This window comes from Tachyglossus aculeatus, chromosome 15 (assembly GCF_015852505.1).
Source record: "Tachyglossus aculeatus isolate mTacAcu1 chromosome 15, mTacAcu1.pri, whole genome shotgun sequence".
Taxonomy (NCBI): Eukaryota; Metazoa; Chordata; class Mammalia; order Monotremata; family Tachyglossidae; genus Tachyglossus; species Tachyglossus aculeatus.
Window position 1 is genome coordinate 24,573,901 of NC_052080.1, and position 23,241 is coordinate 24,597,141.

The 23,241-nt window shown below is 48.9% G+C and overlaps 1 protein-coding gene across 2 annotated transcripts in view; it reads left to right on the forward strand.

Annotated features, from left to right (window-relative positions):
* Positions 1 to 16,529, forward strand: part of RHBDL3 (rhomboid like 3) — a 39,542-nt gene extending 23,013 nt beyond the window's left edge. For both annotated transcript variants that reach the window (XM_038757496.1, XM_038757497.1), the window contains exons 6-9: positions 460 to 572; positions 7,340 to 7,440; positions 11,282 to 11,342; positions 16,193 to 16,529. In XM_038757496.1, the coding sequence (XP_038613424.1) occupies positions 460 to 572; positions 7,340 to 7,440; positions 11,282 to 11,342; positions 16,193 to 16,464 (547 nt within the window). In that variant the 3' untranslated portion in view covers positions 16,465 to 16,529. The remainder of the gene's footprint in view (positions 1 to 459; positions 573 to 7,339; positions 7,441 to 11,281; positions 11,343 to 16,192) is intronic.
* Positions 16,530 to 23,241: the final 6,712 nt, after the last annotated feature.

The following is a 23,241-nucleotide window of genomic DNA, read 5'->3' on the forward strand; positions in this document are numbered from 1 at the left end:
AATGTTGGTATTTGTTAAGCGCTTACTATGTGCAAAGCACTGTTCTAAGCGCTGGGGTAGATACAAGGTAATCAGGTTGTCCCACATGGGGCTCACAGTCTTCATCCCCATTTTACAGATGAGGGAACTGAGGCCCAGAGAAGTTAAGTGACTTGCCCAAAGTCACATGGCTGACAAGTGGCGGAGCTGGGATTTGAACCCACGACCTCTTGACTCCAAAGCCCGTGCTCTTTCCACTGAGCCACGCTGCCTCTCAATAAATTCAATAAATTCATTCATTCATTTATACGTATTTATTCAATAAATACGATTGAATGAATGAATGAGTGAGATAGGTGATCTGGACCAGCACCTAGAAAACGAGGAGTCCCTAGTCCCTGACTGGGCTGGTGGGGAGGTTGGGAGGCGGCGGCAGGGCCATTGAATGGGCCCCCCTGACCACCCTGTCTTTGGGCCCAGGATCGAGCATCTGGGACTGAACGTGGTGCTCCAGCTGCTGGTGGGCGTCCCCCTGGAGATGGTGCACGGAGCAGCCCGCATCGGCTTTGTCTACGTGGCCGGCGTCGTGGCCGGTGAGTGGGGAGTTTCTGGAGACAGCCCTGGGGCTCCTGAATGCTCAACTGGGGGCTAAAAGCCGGGGGTGGGGGTGGCCCTCATGCCACAGCACAGGAGAAATGTCTTTTTCTTTATCCACAATTCCCGGGCAGAGTATGAGGCACAGCCATCCTGGGAAGGACTGACCCTTTAGCGTCTCATCTCTCCCATATCCCGAGACGGAAGCAAAAAGTAGCGACTGTGCAGTGGCGTAGGCAGCAGTGTCCTGGCTGAGCCTAGCTTGGGCGACTCTCCCTACCTTCTCCTCCCCATGGCCCGCCCCAACAGGGTGAAATGCCTGAGAAGCTCCCCAGAGAGGTGGGTAAGAAGGGAAGACGAGCGCTTAGTACAGCGCTCTGCACACAGTGAGCGCTCAATAAATACGATTGATTGATTGAGCGCCAGCCAGCAGCCTGAGCCCAGCTGAATGGTGTGAGAGCCAAAGAGCAGCAATGTAAGGGGCTGGGAGTCAGAAGGACCTGGGTTCTGATTCCAGCTCCACCACTTGCCTGCTGTGTGACCTTGGGTGAGTCCCTTAACTTACCCGGGCCTCATTTCCGTCATCTGTAAAATGGAGATGGAGGCTGTGAGTCCAGTGCGGGATGGGGATTGTTTCCACCTGTGTCCACCCATCATCATCAATCGTATTTATTGAGCGCTTACTATGTGCAGAGCACTGTACTAAGCACTTGGGAAGTACAAATTGGCAACATATAGAGACAGTCCCTACCCAACAGTGGGCTCACAGTCTAAAAGGGGGAGACAGAGAACAAAACCAAACATACTAACAAAATAAAATAAATAGACTAGATAGGTACAAGTAAAATAAATAGAGTAATAAATCTGTACAAACATATATCCATATATCCAGGTGCTGTGGGGAAGGGAAGGAGGTAAGATGTACTTAGTAGAGTGCCTGGCACATAGTAAGGGCTTAACAAATAGCTCAGTTATTATTATTATTAAGGAAGGGGTGTGGGGATTCCCAAAGGACGACAAATGCAAATCTGACGCCATTATTACAGGGAGAAATTAAAACTGACAGCTCTCATGAGGTTTCTCAGCTCCAGTTCTCTATCTTGACAGCAGCGTGGTCATTGCTCACAGGGCTTTGTGAGAGACGGAGAGGGAGAGAGAGTGTTGAAAAAAGATCTTAATCCGTTCCAAGAGGCAATATGCTTCCAATCAAGGCAGCAGACTGCGGCTGGGCTGTAGGGCCAGGGGTCCTGCACTGGCTTTGAGGCCAAGACATACACACTCAGGCTGCAGGGACCCCTGCATGGGGCTTCTAGGACCATCGGGAATCCCTGCTCTGCCGGCTTGTTTAGTATTCCTTCGGGCTCCCTGTTCCGAGGGGCCTTTCCTGGTTCCTCCTCCTCCTCCTCCCTGACTCCAGCTGCATTGAGACGGTGCCCTGATGTGGTGTGATCCAGAAACAGTGAATGGAATACTATCCGGCCGTCGTTGGGCTCCCTGCCATCCTCCACCCCTTGGGTTCAGGTCAGACATGGATGGACCCGCCTGTTAGGCTCTTGAGATTGAGTGGTCGATCAGTCAGTTGATCCATAGTATTGATTCATCATCATCGATCGTATTTATGGAGCGCTTACTATGTGCAGAGCACTGTACTAAGCGCTTGGGAAGTACAAATTGGCAACATAGAGAGACAGTCCCTACCCAACAGTGGGCTCACAGTCTAAAAGGGGGAGACAGAGAACAAAACCAAACATACTAACAAAATAAAATAAATAGAATAGATATGTACAAATAAAATAGAGTAATAAATATGTACAAACGTATATACATATATACAGGTGCTGTGGGGAAGGGAAGGAGGTAAGATGGAGGTAAGTTGGGATTCAGTGCCTACTGTGTGCAGAGCGCTTGACTAAGCACCCGGGAGAGTATAGTAGAATTAGGAGACGTGAACCCTGCCCTCAAAGCGTTTGCAGTCTAATAGTAATAATAATGATGGCATTTATTAAGCGCTTACTATGTGCAAAGCACTGTTCTAAGCGCTGGGGATGTTCCAGGATGATCAGGTTGTCCCACGTGGGGCTCACAGTCTCAATCCCCATTTTACAGATGAGGTAACTAAGGCACAGAGAAGTTAAGTGACTCGCCCAAAGTCACCCAGCTGACAATTGGCGGAGCCGGGGTTTGAACCCATGACCTCTGACTCCAAAGCCCATGCTCTTCTCCACTGAGCCACGCTGCTTCTCTCTAGTCTAGTGGAGGGGATGGATATTAAAATGAATATATATGAGTATGAATTAGAATTAGTATGAATTGTGAATACTTAAGTGCTCAGGTATCCCGGAAGGGGAGGGATTAGAAATTGTGGACTAGTGGAAAGAGCATAGCCCTGGGAGTTCGAGGACCTGGGTTTTAATCCTGGCTCCACCAGTTACCTGCTGTAAATCACTTAACTTCTCTGTGCCTCAGTTCCCTCATCTGCAAAATGGGGATTCAGTGCCTTCCTCCCTCCTACTTAGACTGTGAGCCGCATGGGGAACCTGATTATCTTGTATCCAACCTAGTGCTTAGTAGAGTACTTGAAATATAGTAACCGCTTAGCAAATAATTATTTTTAGTATGATTACTAGACCTTCATTCGTTCATTCAATCGTATTTACTGAGTGCTTATTGTGTGCAGAACACTGTAATAATAATAATAATAATAGTAATGGTGGCATTTATTAAGCGCAAAGCACTGTTCTAAGCGCTGGGGAGGTTACAAGGTGATCAGGTTGTCCCACGGGGGGCTCACAGTCTTAATCCCCATTTTACAGATGAGGGAACTGAGGCACAGAGAACTTCAGGGACTTGCCCAAAGTCACACAGCCGACAAGTGGCGGAGCCGGGATTTGATCCCATGACCTCTGACTCCAAAGCCCGTGCTCTTTCCACCGAGCCACGCCGCTTCTCTACTGTACTAAGCACTTGGAGGAGTCCAGTATAACAATGAAGAGACACATTCCGGCCCACAACATACTTACAGTCCAGAGGACAAGCTTGCAGTCTAGACCTCCCAGCAGAGATTGATTTCAGACATTGTCTTAAGTCGTCTACAGCCCTAGTACCCCAGGGAGGCAGATCGAGTTCTGGGCTCAGTCTGCCCTTCTCTGCAATGGAGCAGAGAAAGGAAGGATGCCAGGAGAGCCACCCATAGTGGTCACACTTGCTTGGACGCTCAGTGATGAACTAATCCTGGGGCCACTGGAGTGTCATGACTGATTTTTCAGAGAACCCAGAGCCTCTGATTCCGACTCAATCAATCATTCAATTGATTGATTGAATGAATGAATGGATGGATGGATAGACTGTGAGCCCACTGTTGGGTAGGGACTGTCTCTATATGTTGCCAACTTGTACTTCCCAAGCGCTTAGTACAGTGCTCTGCACACAGTAAGCGCTCAATAAATACGATGGATTGATTGATTGATTGACTCTGTACCTGGCCACAAAGTGCGCTCCTCTTTAAAGCCACCGGCGATAGGGTTGTTCCCTGGATGGAGGAGAGTCTTTGATCCCCCTCCAACAACTATTTCTTGGGAGGCTTTAGTCTGCTTGACCCCCCAAATGCCGCCCTTAGCATGTCAAGTCCAGCTGCTTCCCGTTAAGGACACTTCACCCAGGAAAGAGGCCAACGTGAGGAGACTGGCTCTATCTCAGCCCAAATCCTAATGATCGAACAGGGGGATACAGTCTTCCTGTTTTCCTGGAGCCAAATGGTCGACCTAACCCCCGCAATGCAGTGTTCTTAGATAGTAAAAGCCTCAAGATTATGAGAATCCGTTGTCATGCAGATCCTGTGGGTGGAGGATGAACAGGGGGAGGCAGATTTGTTTGGTGAGCTGTTGTTTTTTGCTTAATTTATGGCTGACCCCTCCTCGGTGTCAGAGGTGAAAGAAGTTGGCTGGCAATAGATCAATATCTAATTAAAATAGGAAAACGTGAAGGGGGAGCCGAAAGATCCCCGGCAGGGTTCTCTCCCATGTTTTCTTCTGAGCGCTTCCCCTCCACAGTGGAAAGCAGTGTGGCTTAGTGCATAGAGCATGGACCTGGAAATCAAAGGACCTGGGTTCCAGTTCCAGCTTCCCCACTTGTCTGCCAGTTGACCTTGGGCAAGTCACTTCTGTGTGCCTTAGTTCCCTCATCTGAAAAATGGGGATTTAATATCTGTTCTCCTTCCGACTTTAGGCTGCGAGCCGCATGTGAAACCTGATCATCTTGTATTTACCCCGGTGCTTGGTACAGTGCTCGACACCTAGAAAGTACCTGACAGATACCACAGTTGTTGTTAACCAGCAGGCTGGGCTGTAGGGAAATGGGCTGCGCCCATGGGCCTCCTGCAAGAGAGGTTGGGCAGGTATTTAGTTAGGATAACAGGAAGAATTTACTGGCAGGAGTTGGAAGACTGTGAGTTGAATTTCCAACTAAACGGCTAAACGGCTCTTTGCCCAGGGAGAGTTTAAAATAAGGGACATTTCCCCCTACCCCTGGAGTCTGGGAAATGGAAAAGATGGGCTCTCATACCCCCAGACTTCTCACCCTGGTCCCCTTAGGGCCTGACCAATCTGGGATTCGAGCTGAGCCCACCGAAATCTGTCCCTGACCCTCCCTGCTTCTCCTGACTCTCCTGCTTGCAGCTGCCCGAAGGTAGGGAGCTTCTCCCTGCGGTGATTTCCTTCAATTCCTGTGGGCTCCTCCGCCACCCCCCTGCCTCCACCAGCCCCAGCGGGCTCTGGGCTAAACCTCCTGGTTATTTTTAGCCTCCTGCAGTCTCTCTAGGAGTGGGGGCCATTGATCACACTTAAAGGAGGACAAAACAATAAGTCACTTGTCTCTTTTCTCTGTCTCTCTCCTCCCAGGACAAATATTTTCCTTTCCCAGCCTAGAGTCTTTTTTTGCTCTCTCGCTCTCCATCCCTCTCCCCCTTTCTCCCTCTCCCCCCTCCCTCCCTTCCTATCTCCCTCTCTCCCTCTCTTCTCTCTCTCCCTCCTTATTCTGGGGGCAGGCCTCTCTTCACTGCTGCCTTTTCAGGGCATTTTTCTTTCTGCACCCAGCCCCACCTCCCACTCCCCCTTTGAGTCCTTGTCCAGGAGCTAACCTCTGCCCCCAGCCCTTTACTCTTTTCTGGGCCCATAGTGGGGTGGGCTAAAAAGGAGGGGGTCCAGAGAGGAAACATTAGTGTTGCAGTTTCCAAGGACTTGTGGAGAAGAGAGGGAGGTGAGGTTTCCTAGGGAAAGGGCAGTAACCCCCAGCAGAAATTCTGCCCTTGCCTCCCCCAACGTTCTGGCAGGTAAACTGAGACTTCAAAAAGAGAAAGGGGTCTGCTTTGTGTCATTTGGTCATTCCATACCAGATTACCAGCCCAGGGCTCTATAAAAAGCTCTAGAAGGATTTCCTGAGCTGGTGAATGTGGAGTAGTTTTAAGCACAGGAAGAGTAGTTTGTTTGGGGGTGTTTTTTAATGTAGAGGAGATAAGGAAATGGACAAGATGATCTCTGTAGGTCTTTCCAACCCAAGAATTCTGTCCCTCCAGACTGCTTTCCCTGGCTCCAGCATCTGCCCGAAGTTCAAGGACCAAACTACCATGTGGCCTCTACGGGCCTGGGGGCATGGGACTGGGGATCAAAAGATTTTCATTTTATTCCCAGCTCCTCCACTTGCCTGCTGTGAGACCTTGGGCAGATCATTTAACTTGTCTGTGCCGCATCTGAAAAATTGAGATAAAATACCTGCTCCCCCTTCCTCTTAGACTGGGAGCCCTCTGTGGATCAGAGATAGCTGTTTGCTAGACTGCAAACTCTTTGAAGGCAGGGATGATGTCTACTAATTCTATTGAACTCTCCCAAGCACTCAGTACAGTGCTTTGCATCCAGTAAGTACTCAGTAAATACTACCGATTGATTATCTTGTGTCTATCTGAGTGCCCAAGTCAGTGCTTGGCACATAATAAATGTGTATTACTATTGGTTGATTATCTTGTATCTAACCGGCTGCTTAGCCTGGTGCTTGGCACATAGTAAATGCTTAATGCTTTTTAAGTATTAATGTTTAATACTTAATAAATACCGACTTGCTCACTGTACCTCAATCAGGTCTATCTCCCCGCTGACCTCTCCCCCACATACTGCCTGTAGACTCGATCGCCCTCACATCCGACAATTACTCTCCCCTGCTTCAAAGCCTTATCAAAAGCACATCTCCTCCAGGAGGCACTTAGTACAGTGCTCTGCACACAGTAAGCGCTCAATAAATATGATTGAATGAATGAGGCTTTCCCAGACTAAGCCCTCTTTTCCTTTTCTTCCACTCCCTTCTGCTTTGCCCTGACTTGCTGCCTTTATTCATCCCCCCTCGGAGCCCTATGGCACTTATGAACATATCCGTATTTTATTTATTTATGTTAATGTCTGTCTCCCCGTAAGGTCATTGTGGGTAAGGAATGTGTGTTCTATTGTTGTGTTTTGTGTTGTGTATTTTTCCAAGTGCTTAGTACAGCGCTCCACACCCAGTAATCACTCAATAAATAGGATTGATTGATTGTCCATCGTTGTTATTGTCGTTGTGGCCATGGGTCACTGAATTCTCCAGCACATAGAAAGTCATCGTGATTCAGTCTCTGAAGTCTTGAGATTTCACCCCAAAGGTGACGGCGCCAGCCAAGACGGGGGCTGGCAGTGAGGACGGGGAAGAAGCCAAGTGTTCCCATGGGTCTCCCTTCTATCTCCTCCAGGCTCCCTGGCTGTATCAGTAGCTGACATGACCGCACCGGTGGTCGGCTCCTCGGGGGGGGTCTACGCCCTCGTCTCTGCCCACCTGGCCAACATCGTGATGGTGAGTAACCCATGCAGCACACGCCCCAGACTGGCAGAGTTCGAATTCGGACTCTGCCCCTGCTGCTTGGCCCTTGGTCATCCAGCTTCTCTGGGCCTCAGCTTCCTCACCTGTGAAATGGGGATAATAATCTCTGCCTCTCTACCTCACAGGGACTTAATGAAATAATTCACGTGAAAGCTTTTTGACAATATATAAATGTTCTGTCCAAAAATCAAGGTATAATTATGATGATATCCTTCTTCTCTCCTTTGAAATGGAAGAACACAGAAGAATATGTCAGTCGATTACTATCGATCACTTACTGAATACAGAACACTGTACTGAGCACTCGGAAGAACATAGCAGAAGTTTAAATATTTGATCCTTACTCTCGAGGGGTTTAGAATCTAGTGGAGGAAAGAGGCAGACGTGCCTTATTTTACAAATAATTCTGTGGAATTTGGTGGACAATCATTCCCCTATTCCCTTAGTGGCTTTATAATTTGCATTCATTCAAGGGCATTTATTGAGCGTTTAGTGTGTGCAGAGCACTGTACTAAGCCACCATCCTTAGCCCCACAGCACTTTTACATAGCCATAATTTATTTTAATGTCTGTCTAGCCCTCTAGACTGTAATATAATAATAATAATGCGTGCTCTGAGAATGTGTAGCCTCCTAAAACATTATGGTGCCTTTCGGCTTTAAGTTGGGCCCATTTTCAATACCAATATTCTTCTTGTGACTTTATGGATGAGGGTATCTTCCCAGGCTGTTACTTCCTTTACATCCCTTTTCTCCCCCACCCTTCCTTTCTGGGATCCAAAGGTATGCTCATCCCACACTGTCACCCCCACAGAAGCTTGGGAGGAGCCAATGAGGAATTAAGGAAGGGGGAGGAAAAGGAAAATTAAAATCAATAAGCAGGAGGAGCGGCTCTGGGAGAGACTCCCTGAGCTGTGATTTCCTGGAAGCTGCCTTTGATGAGTTAAGGTTCTCAGGAGTTAAGTGTTTAGAACTTAAGTTCTAGTTAAGTTTAGTTCTAGTTTAAGAACACTTAGTTCTTAAGTGTTGAGAACTAACTCTGTTCTCTTCCAAGCACTGAAGTGCAGTGCTCTGCACAACACAAATGCATGGTGAATACCTTTGATTGGTTGAGTGACTGATTGATTGAGTGAAGCAAGCTTTTCCCATCTTTCCTTCCTTCCTTTTCTCCCTCTTTAACTCACTGCAGAGCAACTTGGAGTGTGGAATGTTCTAATCCAAACAAGTGAGAATTTGTTTTCTTTGAATAATAATAATAATAATAATAATGATGGAATTTATTAAGTGCTTACTGTGTGCAAAGCACTGTTGTATACTCTTCCATCTGTTCATGTGCATTAATCAATCAGTGGTATTTAACGAGAGCTGTCTGTGTGCAGGGCCCTGTACTAAGCAGTTGGGAGAGTGCGGTAGTGTCACATAGCAGACAAGTCCCCTTCTAGACTGTGAGTCCGTTGTTGGGTAGGGACCGTCTCTATATGTTGCCAACTTGTGCTTCCCAAGCGTTTAGTACAATGCTCTGCACACAGTTAGCGCTCAATAAATGTGATTGAATTAATGAATAAAAGTCACAGAGCTAGGAGTAGAGCCCATGCCTTTCTGTCTCCCAGTCCCATGCTCTATCCACTAGGCCATAATGCTTCTCTTAGGTCATGTGTCATTTGTTCCAGACCAGAGGCAGGTACGGCAAGTAGGTTGGCATTATAGGAGAGAAGGGAGCTGAAGGTACTGGGTTGTAGGAGGAAATCAGTGAGGTAAGATAGAGGACAAGGTGATTTTGTGCTTTTAAGTCAATAGTAAGGAGTTTCTGTTCGATGTGGAGGTGGATGGGCAGCCGCTGGAGGTTTTTGAGGAATGGGGAAACATGGACTGGATGTTTATGTAGAAAAATGATTCAGACAGTAGAGTGAAGCATGAGCTGAAGTGGGGAGAGATAGGAAGCAGGGAGGTCAGCAAATAGACATGCTGTAATCAGGGTAGGATAGGATTAGGTGCTTGAATCAGCAAGGGAGAAGTTTGGATGGAGGGGAAAGGGCAGCTTTTAGTGATATTGTAGAGGCAGAAGAGACAGGATTTAATAGCAGAGTGAACTCGTGGGTTGAATGAGAGAGGTGAGTCCAGGGTAATGCTAAGGTTGTGGGCCTGTGGGACAGGGAGGATGGTGGTACTGTCTACAGTGATGGGAAAGTCATTCATTCATTCAGTTGTATTTATTGAGAGCTTACTGTATGCAGAGCACAGTACTAAGCATTTGGGAGAGTACAAGACAGGGTTTGGATGGGAAGATGAGGATTTCTGTTTCGGACATAAGTGCCCTGTTGCACAAGAAAAATATTTCTAACTGGGATTATGTTCAAGGATTTTTTTTTTTTTTTCAAATAAATAATCCGGGACTCAAGTTCCCTCCCCACGTCTCTGTAGCAGAAGCCACTGGGTGAAGGGAGGGGAACCCAGAGGCAATGGACACTAAAACCAGCTGGGTTTTGAGGTTTCTCCTCTCACCTTCTTAGAAGGGGGAAGGGGGTGCTGAGACAAGTTAAAGTGAGCCAGGAAGGCCTCAGGCCTGGAGGCTTTATAGCAGTAGCAGCTGGTAAGCTGGGAAAGTGTAAGATTTTTCTTCTCACTCTGCTAATTTTATTGGTGAGGACCATTAGGCCAGCAAAAGTGGTAGGTGGTAGGACCCTGATTCAAAATAGTGACATTTCAGTTTAACCCTTCACTACCAGTTTGAACTGGTTTATATCCTCTACGGAACCCCAATACGGAAGGTAGACTGTAGCCATATGAAAGGATCAGGCAACCATTTTTGCTTGGTCTAGGCTAAAATATCATGCATTACATATTCTGCCTACAGCTTTAAGAGATTTATATAGTTCTAAAAATAGAGTGATAGATTATAAACTTTCAGAGCAGGAAGGGGCCTCACAGGTAATTGATTCCACCCTCTTGCTACCAGGTGAGAATGCATCTAACCCATCTTGGCTGCTGTATTGTACTTTCCCAAGCGCTTAGTACAGTGCTCAGCACACAGTAAGGGCTTAATAAATATGATTGAATGAATAACTATTTACTTAAATGCATCAATCACTAGCATTATTGAGCACCAACAGTGGGAAAAGCATTGTACTAAGCATTTGGGAGAAGGAGCATGACTCAGTGGAAAGAGCACGGGCTGGGGGGCCAGAAGTCGTGGGTTCTAATCCCGGCTCTGCCACTTGTCAATCAGTCAATCAATCAATCGTATTCATTGAGCGCTTACTGTGTGCAGAGCACTGTACTAAGCGCTTGGGAAGTACAAGTTGGCAACATAACTTGTCAACATAATACGTTGTCAGCTTTGTGACCTTGGGCAAGTAAAATGGCATTTATTAAGTCACTTTACAAGTCACTTTTACTTCTCTGGGCCTCAGTTCCCTCATCTGTAAAATGGGGATGAAGACGGTGAGCCCCACTTGGGACAACCTGATCACCTTGTATCTACCCCAGCGCTTAGAACAGTGCTTTGCACATAATAAGCGCTCAACAAAGACCAACATTATTATTATTATTATTATTTGGGAGAGTACAGTAGATTTAGTAGTCAGTCAACTGTATTTATTGAGCACTTACTGTGTACAAAGCACTGTACTAAGCACTTGGGGGAGAGCACACTATAACAGACACATTCACTACCCTCAACGAGCTTACAGTCTGGTGCACATGATGAACCTTGCTAATCCCGGATCCAAGGAGCCAGATCAGCTCTGGCCCTCTTAACCTCCAAGTGAGCCACCGCGGCCCCCAGCCTCACCGTGCTTCTCCTCTCGTTTCCCCAGAACTGGTCAGGAATGAAGTGCCAACTGAAGCTGCCGAGGATGGCTGTGACCTTGATCTGCAGTAAGTACTGGAACTGGCTTCCTTGAGGAGGGACACAGGGATCCGGGTTGCCTGGGAGAGGGGAATAGAGAGGGTTAAAATGAAGAGGCCTTAGGATGGGTCAGCCCATATTCCCCGTCCCCCCATCCATGCCTTTGGCTAGAATGGCTCGGACAGTTCGGAGCTTTTAAATGCTGGCCTCTTCCCCTGCCAGCTGCTCCTCCATGGATGGTCCTTCAAATGTGGCCATAATAATAATAATAATAATAATGATGGTATTTGTTAAGTGCTTACTATGTGCAGAGCACTGTTCTAAGTGCTGGGGAGGTTACAAGGGGATCAGGTCGTCCCACGGGGGGTTCACGGTTTTAATCCCCATTTGATAGATAAGGTCACTGAGGCCCAGAGAAGTGAAGTGACTTGCCCAAAGTCACCCAGCTGACAGTTGGCGGAGCCAGGATTTGAACCCATGACCTCTGACTCCAAAGCCCGGGCTCTTTCCCCTAAGCCACACTGCTTCTCCATGCACACAAGTATTTTTTTACAGTATTTATTACGCTCTTTTACTATGTACCAGGCACTGTACTAAGCCCTGGGGTAGATGCAGGCTAATTAGGCTGGACACAGTTCAGGTTCCCTCTGGGGCTCACAGTCTTAATCCCCATTTTACAAACGGGGTAACTGAGGCACAGAGAAGTTGAGTGAGGCAGAGCCGGGATTAGAACCCAGGTCCTTCTAACTCCCATGCTTTGTTCCTTAGGCCATGCTGCTTCTCACACACATACAGACCCCCAGCACTTACATCTGCCCACACAAAGTCAGGAAGAGAAGTATGAGGCACGCAAGGCTCTGGCTTTTTTTTAAAGAAATTTTTATGTAAAATCTTTTCATTTAAAAAAAAAGCAAACCCCCAGATGTTAAATCTCTGAAGATAGGGTACGGTCTGGAGAGAAAGGGAGGTGGTCTTCAGCACTTAGTTTGGCCAGGAGTGGATCCGGGTCTCTAATTGCCCACAAAACCTCCCTCACTGCCACAGAGAGGCACGGTGCAGGAGAGACGGAAAAGGTCACTGGGCTCCTAGTCATTATTTATTTACTTATTTATTTAAATGGCATTGGTTAAGTGCTTACGGTGTGTCAGCACTGTTCTAAGCGCTGGGGTAGGAACAAGTCAATTAGGTCGGACACAGTCCCCGGTCCTCTGACAAGACTTAGGAGTTTGAAGTCAGGGCTGAAAATCATAATGTTGGCATTTGTTACGCGCTTACTATGTGCAAAGCACTGTTCTAAGCGCTGGGGAAGTTACAAGGTGATCAGGTTGTCCCACAGGGGGTTCACAGTCTTAATCCCCATTTTACAGGTGAAGTAACTGAGACACAGAGAAGTTAAGTGACTTGCCCAAAGTCACACAGCTGACAGTTGGTGGAGCTGGGACTTGAACCTGTGACCTCTGACTCCAAAGCCCGGGCTCTTTCCACTGAGCCAAGAGACTTTCACTGTGGGCTACCACCATCCCACTAAAATCCCTGTGCCCTCTTCCGCCCCGGCACGCACAGTGAAAAGTTGGCAATGAGGGGTTTGAAGAGCAGAAGGGGCTGGCAGGCAAATTGTCCTGGCCCTGCTCCGGTCAGATCCCAGACGCTGCAGGTCTTGGGTCCGTGCCCAGAGGTGCTGGGGCTTAGCCACTGGAAAAATGAATCCCGTTATTTCCCACTGGCTTCTCTCTTTCGGATCCGTGGAGCCGGCAGAAGGCTTGCAAAGCGCTGCCCGCTCCTCCTCTGCCATGTAAAGGGGTTGAGAACAATGTCCGGCCAACATGATAACTAACGTTCATTTATTTCATTTATTCATTGGTTGACGGTATACAATCGTATTTACTGAGAGCTTACTGTGTGCCTGGGAGGAGACACTATAACAACAGACAGACACATTCCCTGCCCACAGTGAGCTCACAGTCTAGAGGGGGAGGCCGACGTTAATATACATAAATAAATACATATTTACCGAGGCCCGTTGGATGCAGAGCTCAGTACTAAGGAGCGAGGCCCCCTTTTCATTTTGAGCGGGAGAGAGGCATGAATTTATCACATGGCTTCCAGGAGGTGCAAGAGGAGGGTCTCAAGGAGGAGAAGACAGACAGTCAGAGACATCACATGCATCACCACAGAGAAAAATCACAGGCACAGAGACTGATTTTTGTATGGTAGTTGTGAAGCGCTTACTAGGTGCCAAGCACTGTACTAAATTCTGGGGTAAATCAATCAATCAATCAATCAATCGTATTTATTGAGTGCTTACTATGTGCAGAGCACTGTACTAAGCGCTTGGGAAGTACAAATTGGCATCACATAGAGACAGTCCCTACCCAACAGTGGGCTCACAGTCTAAAAGGGGGAGACAGAGAACAGAACCAAACATACGAACAAAATAAAATAAGTAGGATAGAAATGTACAAGCAAAATAAATAAATAAATAAATAAATAGAGTAATAAATATGTACAACCATATATACATATATACAGGTGCTGTGGGGAAGGGAAGGAGGTAAGACGGGGGGATGGAGAGGGGGACGAGGGGGAGAGGAAAGAAGGGGCTCAGTCTGGGAAGGCCTCCTGGAGGAGGTGAGCTCTCAGCAGGGCCTTGAAGGGAGGAAGAGAGCTAGCTTGGCGGAGGGGCAGAGGGAGGGCATTCCAGGCCAGGGGGATGACGTGGGCCGGGGGTCGATGGCGGGACAGGCGAGAGCGAGGTACAGTGAGGAGATTAGTGGTGGAGGAGCGGAGGGTGCGGGCTGGGCTGGAGAAGGAGAGAAGGGAGGTGAGGGAGGAGGGGGCGAGGTGATGGACAGCCTTGAAGCCCAGGGTGAGGAGTTTCTGCCTGATGCGCAGATTGATCGGTAGCCATTGGAGGTTTTTGAGGAGGGGAGTAATATGCCCAGAGCGTTTCTGGACAAAGATAATCCGGGCAGCAGCATGAAGTATGGATTGAAGTGGAGAGAGACACGAGGATGGGAGATCAGAGAGAAGGCTAGTGCAGTAGTCCAGACGGGATAGGATGAGAGCTTGAATGAGCAGGGTAGCGGTTGGGATGGAGAGGAAAGGGCGGATCTTGGCAATGTTGTGGAGCTGAGACCGGCAGGTTTTGGTGACGGCTTGGATGTGAGGGGTGAATGAGAGAGCGGAGTCGAGGATGACACCAAGGTTGCGGGCTTGTGAGACGGGAAGGATGGTAGTGCCGTCAACAGAGATGGGAAAGTCAGGGAGAGGACAAGGTTTGGGAGGGAAGACAAGGAGCTCAGTCTTCGACATGTTGAGCTTTAGGTGGCGGGCGGACATCCAGATGGAGATGTCCTGGATGTCCATACAGGTTAAATACAAGGCTGAACTCAGTCCTTGTCCCACTTGGGAATCACAGCCTTAATCCACATTTTATAGCTGAGGTGACTGAGACACAGACAAGTTAGCTCACTTGCCCAAGGTCACACAGCAGACCCAGAACCCGGGCTCCCTAACTCCCAGGCTCTTTCCATTAGGCCATGCTGCGTCTCACTTGCCCTTCCTCCTAGTGAATGGGAAATGCATATTCCCTGCTGCCAGAGGGCTTGAGGTAGAGAGAACAATCAGTAGTATTTAAGTACTTATTGTGTGAACTAAGCACTTGGAAGAATACAGTACAGTAAAGTTGATAGACATGTTCCCTGCCCCCGAAGAGTTTAGCAGAAAAATAAAAAGGGAGAAAAAGACACCCCGAAGAGTTTAGCGTCTAGAAGGGAGAAAAAGACATTAAATAAATTATGGATATGCACATGAGTGTTGTGGGTCTGAGGGCAGAGTGAATATCAGGTACTGTACGAATCCAAGTGCATAAGTGACACTGAAGGGAGAGCAAGATGGGGACATGAGAGATTAGACAGGGAAAACTTCTTGGACCAGAAGTAATATTAGTAGGGCTTGCTTGAGGGTTGCATAACTAAAGCAGGTATCTAATACCCATCTTACAGGTGTGAAAACTGAGGCACAGAAAGGTTGTCACACACTAGGCTGCATGGACTACTGGATAGAGCATGGGCTGTGAGTCAGAAGTGAGTAACATGTATTTACCCAAGAGCTTAACATAGTGCCTGGCACATAGTAAGTACTTAACAAGTATTTAGAGAAGCAGCGTGGCCGAGTGGAAAGAGCCCGAGCTTCGGAGTCAGAGGTGATGGGTTCAAATTCCGGCTCTGCCACTTGTCAGCTGTGTGACTTTGGGCAAGTCACTTAACTTCTCTGTGCCTCAGTTGCCTCATCTTTAAATTGGGGATTAAGACTGTGAGCCCCCCCGTGGGACACCCTGATCACCTTGTAACCTCCCCAGCGCTTAGAACAGTGCTTTGCACATAGTAAGCGCTTAATAAATGCCATTATGATTATTATTATTAACAAATACCGTTTAGAAAAAAAGGACTTGGATTCTGATACTGGCTCTTCCCCTTGTCTGCTCTGTGACCTTGGACAAGTCATTTCACTCCTCTGTAGCCCCAGTTACCCCGTCTGTAAAATGGGGATGAAGATTGTGAGCCCCGGGTGGGACATGAATTGTGTCCAATTTTAATTAGCTTCTGTCTGCTCCAGCGCTTGGTGTCTGGCACGTGATGAGTGCTTAACGAATACCTTTAGAGTCCAGGTCTCTGGCTGCCTGGATCCCAGTTCCACAGTCATTCCACTAGGCCATGGTGCTTCCCTGCAGGGAAACTGACAACCGGAGAGGTTGGGGATTCACATCGGGTTTTCCTCAAGTCAGCGGCGACCCTGGGACTGGACCCCAGATCTCCCAGCTCCCGGCCCAGGGCCCTGTTCTCCAACCTGCCTGATCCCTCTTTCTCTCCCCTTTCAGTGAGCATAGAGTTTGGGAGAGCTGTGTGGCTTCGGTTCCACCCCTCTGTGTATCCCCCGTGCCCACACCCCAGCTTCGTGGCCCACCTGGGTGGCGTGGCCGTGGGGGTCACCCTGGGGGTGGTCGTTCTGCGCAACTACGAACAGAGGCTCCAGGACCAGTCGCTGTGGTGGATCTTTGCGGCCATGTACGCCGTCTTTGTGCTGTTTGCCATCTTCTGGAACATCTTTGCCTACAACCTGCTGGATCTGAAGTTACCCCCTCCCCCCTGAAGGCCAGGGGGTGGGGGCTGGGCGTTTTGGGGGGTCCTCATTGCCAGGTACGTTTGGAGATGCAAGGGGGCAGGCGCTTGCTTCATTTCTTGTACAAGGATTCGCCCGGGCTAGCGTTCCCCGGACAGCGGACGATGAGGAGACGGATTTTGGCGTGGCCGTTCGCCTGACTCCTAGCACAGACCCTGAGCGCGTGAGGGGTTGGAGCCAAAGTCAGCGCTTCCAAAGTAGGGGTGGGCTGTTGGTGGGGTGCCCTCACTCTCCTGGGACAAGCCCAGCTGAAGGCATTCAGGAAGGACGAACCCCTCAGCCTGGAGAGGACGATGGCGTTTGGCCCCCAGGTTTGAACCTAAGGGAAAAGAGAACTTGGGGTGTTGGGCTACGCGCTGCCGTGGTTTTTCACAGTTGCCCTTGAACTGACCACGAGACGTAACTTCCCTGCGGAGCGGCCGCACTGGGGAGAATGAAGCCTGGAGCGTAGACCTCAAGATGAGCCCTGGGTGAGCTCCTCCATATGAGGGAAGCGTGGAAAAGGGTGATGTGGGTGTGTGTAGATGTGAATTTCTCTGGCTGCTCAGTTGTCTGGGGCAAGATCTGTCTCCCCAATCCTGTCTCAACCGTCTCTGAATCCTCGGAAAATCTGGGGTATCTGGGGAAAGTTAAAGATTTTGCCCTTCGACCTTTCCACCTGGGCCCTTCCTCGCTCCCACCGTCCTCGGTCCACCCCCTTTCTCTTCCCCAGACACATTCTCGTGGTGTTTTGCTGCCCTTGTTTCCCGAATGTGACATTTGGCACCGATGCGCCTAGCTTCCGCCTCTTCACACCTGACCTCCAGACTAGGAGGGAGCTCTCTCCAGAGCCCCAGGACACAACAAACTGCCAGAATGGTGAGCAGGCTCTCCGATGGAGCGTGGAACTGCTGAGTGTTAGGCTTAAGAGATCCCCTGTCAGCCAGATTGGGGTGTCCTCCTTGGGCTTCTTCCCCACCCTCCCTTTTCATATTCTTCAGAGCCATTGTGAAAAGGTCCCCTAAGCTCTCGGTGGGATTTCCCAACCAGCAGGGATGCAGAGGGGGCCTACTTTCTCAGTGGAACACCTGGGCCTAGCCAGACTCTTGCATTTCAATCACCTCCCTTAGAACTAGGTCAGGGAAGGGAGATTTCCTTCTGCCACAAATGTAAACTGGTAGACACAGTGAGTTCCTGGAAGGGAGAGGGTGCTGGCGAGGGTGGGAGGGAAGAGGAGTCCCAACATTTCTGTCTGTTTCCTTTGAGAAGGGACAGATTTGTCAGGGGCCATTTTGTTTGCACCTCCCAAGCTTGTTGCTAGTGACAGCCGAGTCCCGGAGCAGGAGGATAGCAGAGTAGTTCCTTGTTTTAGAGAGAGTTGTGCTGGCAGGGTAATCGCTCTGGGAAACGAGCTTCCAGATTCCAGAGCTGCTCAGCTCCTTCCCATCCTCACCATCTGTTCCAGTGGGAAACAGAAATGACCTCATTGAGAGGAGGCTGGCTAGAGACAAACACACAGTGATGTGGGGGTGTACCAGCTAGCCGTGGGTCACTCCTTTCCACAGACCTTCCTTTGAGGTGAGGCGGGTTTGGTTTAAGACCGGGCCTGGGGTGGGCCAGAAGCTGCTCACAACATGATCCCCCTCACCCAGTGGGGTTCCTGACACCTGGGAGCCTTGGGCATGCTAGTTCTCCTTTCTCCCCCCTCCTCCAAGAACATGGAGGGGGCCTGCTCTCTCAGTGGGACCCCCAGACCTAGTGGGCCTCTCATCCTTCAGTTAGAACTGGGTCAAGGGAGCGAGATTTCCACCTCCTCACAGATATAAACTGGTTTCAGCTCTTCCTCCAGCCTTCCGTCCTCTCTGGGCTCTCTCTGTCTCCAAGGGAAGAGAGTCCGATGAGGTAGCCCCTCTCTTCATCCTGCCAGCTCATGCTTGACTGTCACCTCTCCCTCTCTCCACACCCTTCATGCCCTTGCCCAAAGAACAGATGTCTCCATATAACTGGGCCCAAAAGCAGGAAGAAATGTGTTTCACCCACAGCAGGGCAGACTCGAATTAGACTGAAAGTAAGACTTTCCGACAGCAAGGAGGCATAGGAAGATGGGGCAGGCAACCGGGGGGATCAGTGTGGCATCCGCTTTCAAAGAGGCAGGTTCCCACAGACCGTGAGCAGGAGGATGGACGTCATGGCCTTTTGAGCCCCATAAAGGGCCCCAGCTGCCCTTCTCATGGCGAAGGGCATCGAAAGCCCATTGGCAGGCAGCCACAGCCAGAGCCTAAACTCTTTTCCCACTGACTGTGGGGTACTAAGGTGTACCCCTTAGTACACATCCCCTACCTCAGCCCCAGGGATCCTCCTCTAAAAACCCTCCTGTCCGTCTCCCCGTTAACTGCCCCCGCCTAGGGGAGGGAGGAAGTCCAGAAGCAATTGGCTAACTGTCCAACGGCAGTCACAGAGCAAGAGAGCTATGTTGCATCTTAATAATAATATTAATAATTATGGTATTTGTTAAGCACTTACTATGTGCCAAGCACTGTTCTAAGCACTGGGGTAGATACAAGTTAGGTCGGATGCATTCCCTGTCCCACCTTGGGCTCACGCTCGTAATCTCCATTTTACAGCTGGGATTGTCTCCCTTTGTTGCTGAATTGTACTTTCCAAGGGTTTAGTACAGTGCCCTGCCCGCAGTAAGCGCTCAAGAAATATGACTGAATGAATGAGGTATCTGAGGCCCAGAGAAGTTAAGTGACTTGCCCAAGGTCACACATCAGGAATGTGGCAGAGCCGGGATTAGAACACAGGTCCTTCTGATTCCCAGGCCCGTGCTCCATCCACTAAGCCTCGCTACTTCTCATCTTGACTTCTTTACCTCCATCCTGCCAGCCCGTCCCAGGGCAGTGATATCACCCTGTAGTGTAGGAGAGGAGGCTCATCTGTGGGGGTGTGGGGCGCTCGTATTTATTGAGCACCGTCTGGGTGCAATGCACTGTACTAAGTGCTTGGGAAGTACAAAACAAAAAAAGTGACAGATTCCTTGATCCCAAGGTGCTCCCACTCTAATGGGGTGCCCTGGTTGGGAGCTCTGTCTAGGTCCCTTCCCTCTTCCTCCACCTCTTTAACTGACTGAGCTTTCTCAGCGGTAGAAGGGTTCTTTGGCCAGACACTTGACTATTGGGGAGAGTAGAGCCTGCACGCTAGTTTCCCGTCCTGGAGAACCCCGGGATGTGGGTATAGGTGGGGTTGCACCCTTCCTGGGACTAGAGGGGGTTGGAAGGTGGAGAAACCCTTTGAAGAGTGGCTCCAGGGCCCCAGGATCTCCACTGTGGCTTATCGCAGCCCAGGAGCCAGAGAGCGGGAAGGGACCCAGGTTGCTTGTCGCGGCCGGGAACGGATACAGCAGCGCAAGTCCCCTGGATACATCTCTTCCTCCTACCTTAGCTCCAGGATCTTCTGCCGTCTCTGTGCTCTGTCTCCCAGGGAAGAGAGTCTGGCGAGGCAGCCCCTCTCTTAATCCCGCCAGATCCACACTTGGCTCTTGCCTCTCTCTTTCTCCTCACCCATAGAGCCCTTCCACAAAAAACAGGCATCTCCAAAGGAACTGGGCCGCAGAGCTCTCGGATTATCATCAGGGCAACCCCTCACCCTTCGTCCTCTGATGCTAAGCAAATCCCCGATGACTCTTTGCTTATTCCTGCCAGTGAAGACGGCCCTGGGCAGGGAGCAGGAGGGTCTCCTCATACCCCAGGAGCCCCCAGTCCGAGCCTTCACCAGCAGCATGCCAGCTATTTTCATCTCAGGTCAGTTGCTAGCAGTTAAGAGATACTTGCTACACACGCACACCCAAACACGCACGCGGGCACACACGCACCCTGCAGACTTGACTTTTGCTTGAATTTTGTTTAAATCGTTTTTTCCCCCACAAGCTCCCACCTTAAATTATAACTTTCTGTCTCTATTCCTTCTCTGCTGCCTGTTTTCAGCCCTCCTGACGTTGCCAGCGGTGGCCTAAATCCCGGGTGCTATAAAGAGAAGTAGCAGGGGCTCGGACACCCTCACTCCTCCTCCCTCCACCCCTAATCTCTGTCCTCAGGCCTGGCCAGGGTCTCCCTTAACCCTTCCCCATCCCTGGCAGGCAGAGTCTCTTCCACTCTCTTCCCCATCGCAGTAATTGCAGTCAGCCTCCCCTGAAGTTGGGAAGAATTTGAGCCTCCACTCTACCGTCTCAGGAGAAGGAGCTTTATTACCCAGCTGGATGAATGGAAACTGGAGCCTAGCAGGAAACAGCAAATAGGCCCATATATATATATAAAAAAGAATAAATACAGCACCCAGAGGAAAAAAAAGAAGGCCGCGAAAGGAGGATGGAGCTCTTAATGATCCTATTAATCATTAATTTTGTTTTAATTGAGGAGAGCTGGGTAAGGAGGCCCTTCTAAGTGGCAGCAGGGACATAGCAGTGCTCAGTAAGCGCTCAATAAATACGATCGATTGATAGCAGATTTTTATTTGCTGGGCAAGTCCCTGCAGAGGAAGATCAAACTGGATAGATTTCCAGGACACCAGTACCACCCAAGGGATTGCCCTCCCTAAACTCGACCCTGCTCCCACACTGTCTCCCAATTCAGTTTGAAAACAAAAGCAGATTCCTGGGGCCTGAAACTCTCTTCCTCTTCTTGATATCGTTTAGTGCGGCTTCCAGTGGACACTGAAAAGCATCAATATTTTTCTGCCTTAAAAAAAGTCAAACAAACGAAACTTTCCCTTCAAGGGCTAGTTGAAAATGATAGTTGAAAAGTAACCCAAGCTGTAAACGTTTGTTTCTAAATATTTTTGTATCGTGTACATTCTGTATATTTTTGTTCTAATGAATATTATTTGAGCACAGATTCATTAAAGAGTTTTTTGGGTAAAGCCATTGGTTATGTCAAATGCCAACAGAAGACCCTTGATCGCATTTCATGGTCTAATGAAAACATGGGTGAGTCAACAAATCTCCGTTGAACGCTGTATGGGTTCTGGGCGCTGTATTAGGAGCTGGGAAACTTGAGGAGGGTTGGAGTCCAGTTTTTCTCGCAGTTGGGTGATGCTCAAAGGAGGGAGGGTTGGGTTAGAGTTAAGGGTGGGGGATAGGGATCAATAATAATAATAGTTAAGCACTTAATGTGTCAAGCATTCTTCTAAGCCCTGGGGTAGATACAAGGTAACTATGTACCTACCTGAGACTCAAGAGGTAGAACCAATGAGGAAACTGAGGCTCAGAGAAGTTAAGTGACTTGCCCAAGCAGGCACTTGCACAAAGCAGGCAAGTGGCAGAGACAGGATTAGAACCCAGGTCCTCTGGGTCCCAGGGTGGGAATTCTTCTGGCTGGCCTTCTATTTGAGCAGAAGATGCCTTATTGATCCCTTGGCCCAGAAATCAAGTTGGTTCGTGGGACAGCCCCAGTTTCAGGTAGTCCTTAGAGAACAAAAAGTCACAAGCTCACATCCCATTCTCACAGAAATTTCCCAATTCTTGAGCTGGACCCCAGGGCCGGAACACAGAGATTTCTGGTTAATGACAGGTAACCCAGTTGCCTCTAAGTTTTAAGTAAGAAGCCATGGGCTGGAGTCCAGGTTATTGTTGCTACTCATGTCATACCAGTTTGGGGCAAGATTGACCATCACCTGGAATGGTTGTTTGGGTACAGCTAGGCACCTGGCCTGAATTGGTGCTGTGATGAAACTGCTACATTATAAGTAGGCACGTCTTCCTGCTTCCTTGCTGGCCCAGGACAAAACACCAGAAACAAACTAACAAAAAAACCCCGACGACTTGCTCCGTGGGAGGAATCTCTACCGTGGGACTCCAGGAAACGGGACAAGGGTGACACAAGGTAAGAATTTCATTTTCACCTCTGTCTTCCTCCAAGGCAGGCTGTACACTTTGGCAGCAGTGAATCTGAAGAAGAGATGGAGAATTCTGCAGGCACTGCCAATCAATTGATGGTATTTATTGAGAGTATGTTGTATGCAGAGCACTACATTAAGCACTAGATAGGTACAGTAGAGCTAGAAGACATGACCCCGGCCCTCAAGAAGCTTATTTTTTAGTTGTCTTGGCTGAAGATGGAGCAGTGGGGAGGGTTAGGAAAGTGAAGTGCTAAGAAGTTTCTAGAAGAGTTTTCTCCAAATGTAGGCTAGAGTTCAAGGAGTTCATTTCTCTAATTAAGGAGTAAAATCTTGTAAGGAAATAACCAGGCAAATAAATTAGATGATACCAGCTATACTAGTTAGGGGGTAGTGGGGACGCTGATAGATTTAAGGGAAGAGAGAGTCAGGATGGATTCAATTCATTTTGCAATTTTTGTCAAGATGATCCCGTGGTGCTTTAGTGAAATTCCAATTAGTATTCCTTCCCTTTTTTCTTTGCCCTTCTTTCCTTCTTTCAAACCGTGCAGGAGATGTTCCAATTCTACTGAAGTCTCTCTCTCCTCGTCTTTGTGATTTTTGAGGAGGGGAGTAACACGTCCAGAGCGTTTCTGTACCAAGATAATCCGGGCAGCAGAGTGAAGTATAGACTGAAGTGGGGAGAGACAGGAGGATGGGAGATCAGAGAGGAGGTTGATGTTCAAGTGGGTTGGGAATTACTTTACCGAACCTGTGGGTGGATAAAACATTCTGAAGGAAAATATCCACCCTGCCTCAAGACAAGTCCGCGAACCTCTAATACGGCAGATAATCCCGTTTTCTTCAGCCTCATTAAAAAAAACAACCCCACAGCCCACA